The following is a 4006-nucleotide window of genomic DNA, read 5'->3' as shown; positions in this document are numbered from 1 at the left end:
TCGGAAATTTGTTTTTTTCCTGATTTTTTTCTCGATCTTACAGATTTTTATTTATATTTTTCTTGAAATTTTGAATTTTTTTCGACATGGCATGCTGATTGGACCTGTTGACTGGTCAAAACTGGTCACCCCTGGTCAAAACCGGTGAACAAGGAGGAGAGGGTTGAATTCTGCCCGGTTTTGAGAGTTGAGGGTTGTAATTTAGATGGTATTGAAGTTCGGGGTTGTAAATTAGACTAGGGCAAGAGTTCGGGGTTGAAAAATGCACTTCTCTCATAGCAATCCTTGGGGCCAGTTTTTCCGAGTTGCGACTTGTCCGGCAGAACTTCTGCCGAGTTTTCTCCCTTTAATTTTATTCAGTCCGTTCGTAAATATAAGATGTTTATATTTCAGTATGGACTACACATGGACTAAAATAAGAGAACAAATACACCAAAACGTGTCTATATACATCTGCTTCAGAAAAAAAAAAGTTAAACATCTTATATTTGTGAATGGAGGGAGTAGAATATAGCTGAAAAGCCATCCAGAAGCCACAGAAGAACTACCAGCAAGTTGGACATAGATGATCTAATGGGCTTCGGCCCAAATAGTCGATGCACCCTTACGAGGTACAAACAACCATCTTCCGCCAAAAGAAACGAGATAAAACCAACACCACAAATCACTCAAGCAATAGTTTTATTTTTAGTCCAAAAAACAAAACAAAAAAAGTCGGCAAACCTCAAAAAACAACTTGATTTTCTTCAAGATGACTTCATCCATGACAGGAGTGACATAATATACTATTGCTTGTTTTTTGTCTATGTGACATAATATTGAAGAAAATCAATGACATCCATGGCTAGCGTGTTGCATAATACAGTAGCATAGCAATATTTTGTTGGAATCAGGTGCTGGAAGCACGGACCAGGCATGCATTGTTGCCAAATCTACCCGCACTCCCTTATAAAACATTAGCCGACAAATCAAATGTACTGTAGAAACGGCTAACCCTCTACTGTTGGCTTGAGCAAAAGGGGTTTCAACTCCAACAGATCGTCAGCTATTTCTCACGTTTATAACTAAGGCAAATTTACTCTGCTACACGCACGCCAAAAGTTTGTGCACACACCAGAATTCTTTTGTGACGTTTAAAACATGTAGCAGTTGAAACCTTTATCAGGACATCAAACTTCATACTACCAGACTTTGTCTATGACTGCGTTGAGGAACAAGCAGGTAGTACGTCTAAAAGTTCCCAGGTTCTGATTAAGACAGGCAAAACTAGCGGTGATAAGAGATGAAACAAGGTTACGACTGTCAGTACAGCTTAGATATCCCTGATGAAGAAGGTAGGATTCGGGGCTAATGATTCCGATGGGAAATTGATTCCAACCGGAGCACACTGAAAATCAATAGAGTGTATGTAGAAAATCTATGCACCGGGCTGGGCAGTTGCAGGGATACACGAATAAAAGTTATCCAGCCAAACATAGAGTGGGTAACTCCATTCACTATCATCAATCTGGTGTAACAAAAAGCCCACAGGGCCCTTTCATATTCACATCATCACAATCACTCAAAAGTTGGTTATTTGACCTGTCCCAACTAAAACGGAGAAAAAAGAGAGATCACTCATTGGCTCCTATAATGCACAACCTATACGCACCGGGCATATATTCTACAAATGGAAAGCCTAAAGCAAGCAGCTACATGAGATCATACACAACAGGTAGTGCTGGGACAATCGCTTGTCAAAAAGTGACAGGTAGAGCACACTAGGATCTCAGTTTATCTGACTGGCTATCGAACACTGACACTATTCTGTAGTTCTGACAGTCCACACTGTCCCCGTAGATACTTAAGCTGCTACAGTGTTACCTAAACAACTTGCTGCCACTGGAACAAAAACTATGTCTAGGCCAAGAATTCTCTTGCAACTAATGAAAATTAACAATAACCACAAGAGGCAAACATCTGTAATACATCATGTTGGGCTAATCCTTCCAACAGGGATAACTTATGTCATGGACAACCAAAAGTAACACCAATAATGCAATAACCCAAATGTGTAATACATCTTGTTAGGTCAATCGTTGCAACAGAGGCAACTTACGTCATCGGCAACCAAAAGTGAACAACACACACAGAACAGGAAACAGGCAAGCATGCACGGGCTACACCAAACAATTATTCAACCATAACATCATACCTTATTATTGATATTACATGATACAGATAAAGTACAAGGAAAGCTCTATCCACTTTTGCCTATAGTTAGAAGAGCCTCAAGAACCTAGTACTGGAAAATAAAGATGATATCGCCATACCATGGTCACCAAGTGCAGTTGATTAAGATGCCAAAGTACAGCCACTGTGACGATAAACAAGATGGAACTCTTGAGGTTAATTAAAGGTAAGCTCAGATCTTACCATTGAGCTTCTTCTGGAGAACATCCATGACAGACCCAAAGTCAGGCTTCACACTGATCGGTGGATTGGCATACTGGCACAACATGTCCTTGATGTTCTTATCATGGTAGTCGATCTTTGATTGTGTGAACTTTAGCCCGTGTGCTGTACTAACAACCACCGTGCGGTCGTTAGTGCCAATTATACCCTGGTCACGGAGCTTGAACAGAGCAGCAAGTGCAACCCCAGTATGTGGGCAAGCAAACATCCCAGTGAGGTCAGCAAGCGCCGTGGCATCCATGAGTTCCTCCTCTGTAGCTTCCTCGACAATGCCATCAGTTGCCTTCAGCGCAACAACCGCACGGTCAATAGATACTGGATCACCGATCTGTATGGCAGATGCAAATGTAGTTCCAGCAACAAGTGACTGGAAATCAGTCCACCCAGACTTGTAGTACCGGTACAGTGGATTTGCGTTGGCGGCCTGTGCACATACAAGACGTGGAACGCGATCAACTAGCCCAAGAACACGGCACATCTCAAATCCCTTGTAGAAAGCATAAATGTTCCCCAGATTGCCTCCTGGGATGATGACCCAGTCCGGCACCTGCCAATTGAACTGTTGCAATATCTCGATGGCTGCAGTCTTCTGCCCCTCCAGCCGAAGCGAGTTGAGTGAGTTTGCGAGGTATATGGGCAGCTCAGCTGTCACCTCCCTGATAAGCCGCATGCATCCGTCGAAATCCGTGTCAAGCGAGAGCACCGTGGCGCCGTTGGCGATGGGCTGGATGAGCTGCTGCAGCGAGATGCGGTCGGCGGGGAGGAACACGATGGCGGGGATGCCCGCAGCGGCACAGTAGGCCGAGAGCGCGGCGGAGGTGTCGCCAGTGGACGCGCACCCGACGCCGTTGATGGGGCGCGAGAGCGGAGCCCGGCGGAGGCGGTTGACCTGGCTGACGAGCGCCGTCATGCCGAGGTCCTTGAATGAGCCAGTGTGCGAGATGCCGCACTGCTTGACCCAGAGATCGTTCATCCCGCCGAGGTGCTCGCGGCCGAGGCGCTCGGCCCAGAAAAGGTTGCTGTTGCCCTCGAAGAGAGAGACGATGTGGTCGGAGTCGATCTCCGGGAGCACGAACTCCTTCTTGGACCAGACGCCGGAGCCGTAGGGCCAGGTGGTGCGGCCGACGCGGGAGTCGAAGAGGTCGCGCCAGTAGGAGCCCGGGAAGCGCGCATCCCGCCGAGGTGCTCGCGGCCGAGGCGCTCGGCCCAGAAAAGGTTGCTGTTGCCCTCGAAGAGAGAGACGATGTGGTCGGAGTCGATCTCCGGGAGCACGAACTCCTTCTTGGACCAGACGCCGGAGCCGTAGGGCCAGGTGGTGCGGCCGACGCGGGAGTCGAAGAGGTCGCGCCAGTAGGAGCCCGGGAAGCGCGCGAGCGCGTCCATGTCGTGGCGGACGTCGGGGAGGCCGCCGGAGGTGGAGCGGTAGACGACCTCGTCGAGCGAGTAGCGCTCGTTGGGGTCGCCATCGGAGGCCGGGGGGAAGGGCTCGTACCACGCCGAGAAGGTCGTGGCGGGGGGGCGGGGGAGGCGGGGCCGCCCGCGTGCGCTGCCA

General features: G+C 48.4%; 1 protein-coding gene across 1 annotated transcript; it reads right to left on the bottom strand.

Annotated features, from left to right (window-relative positions):
• Nucleotides 1-2172: 2172 nt before the first annotated feature.
• Nucleotides 2173-3987, bottom strand: LOC125529466 (threonine synthase 1, chloroplastic-like; the record flags this gene model as incomplete). Its single annotated transcript, XM_048693876.1, has 2 exons — nt 2173-3499; nt 3700-3987. Coding segments are annotated over 2 exons (1383 nt in total), but the record flags the coding sequence as incomplete, so codon positions are not given.
• Between the last annotated feature and the right edge of the window lie 19 nt (nt 3988-4006).

This window comes from Triticum urartu, unplaced genomic scaffold (assembly GCF_003073215.2).
Source record: "Triticum urartu cultivar G1812 unplaced genomic scaffold, Tu2.1 TuUngrouped_contig_5621, whole genome shotgun sequence".
Classification (NCBI taxonomy): Eukaryota; Viridiplantae; Streptophyta; class Magnoliopsida; order Poales; family Poaceae; genus Triticum; species Triticum urartu.
Note: the sequence above shows the minus strand (reverse complement) of the source record. Positions and strands in the feature narration are given on the sequence as shown.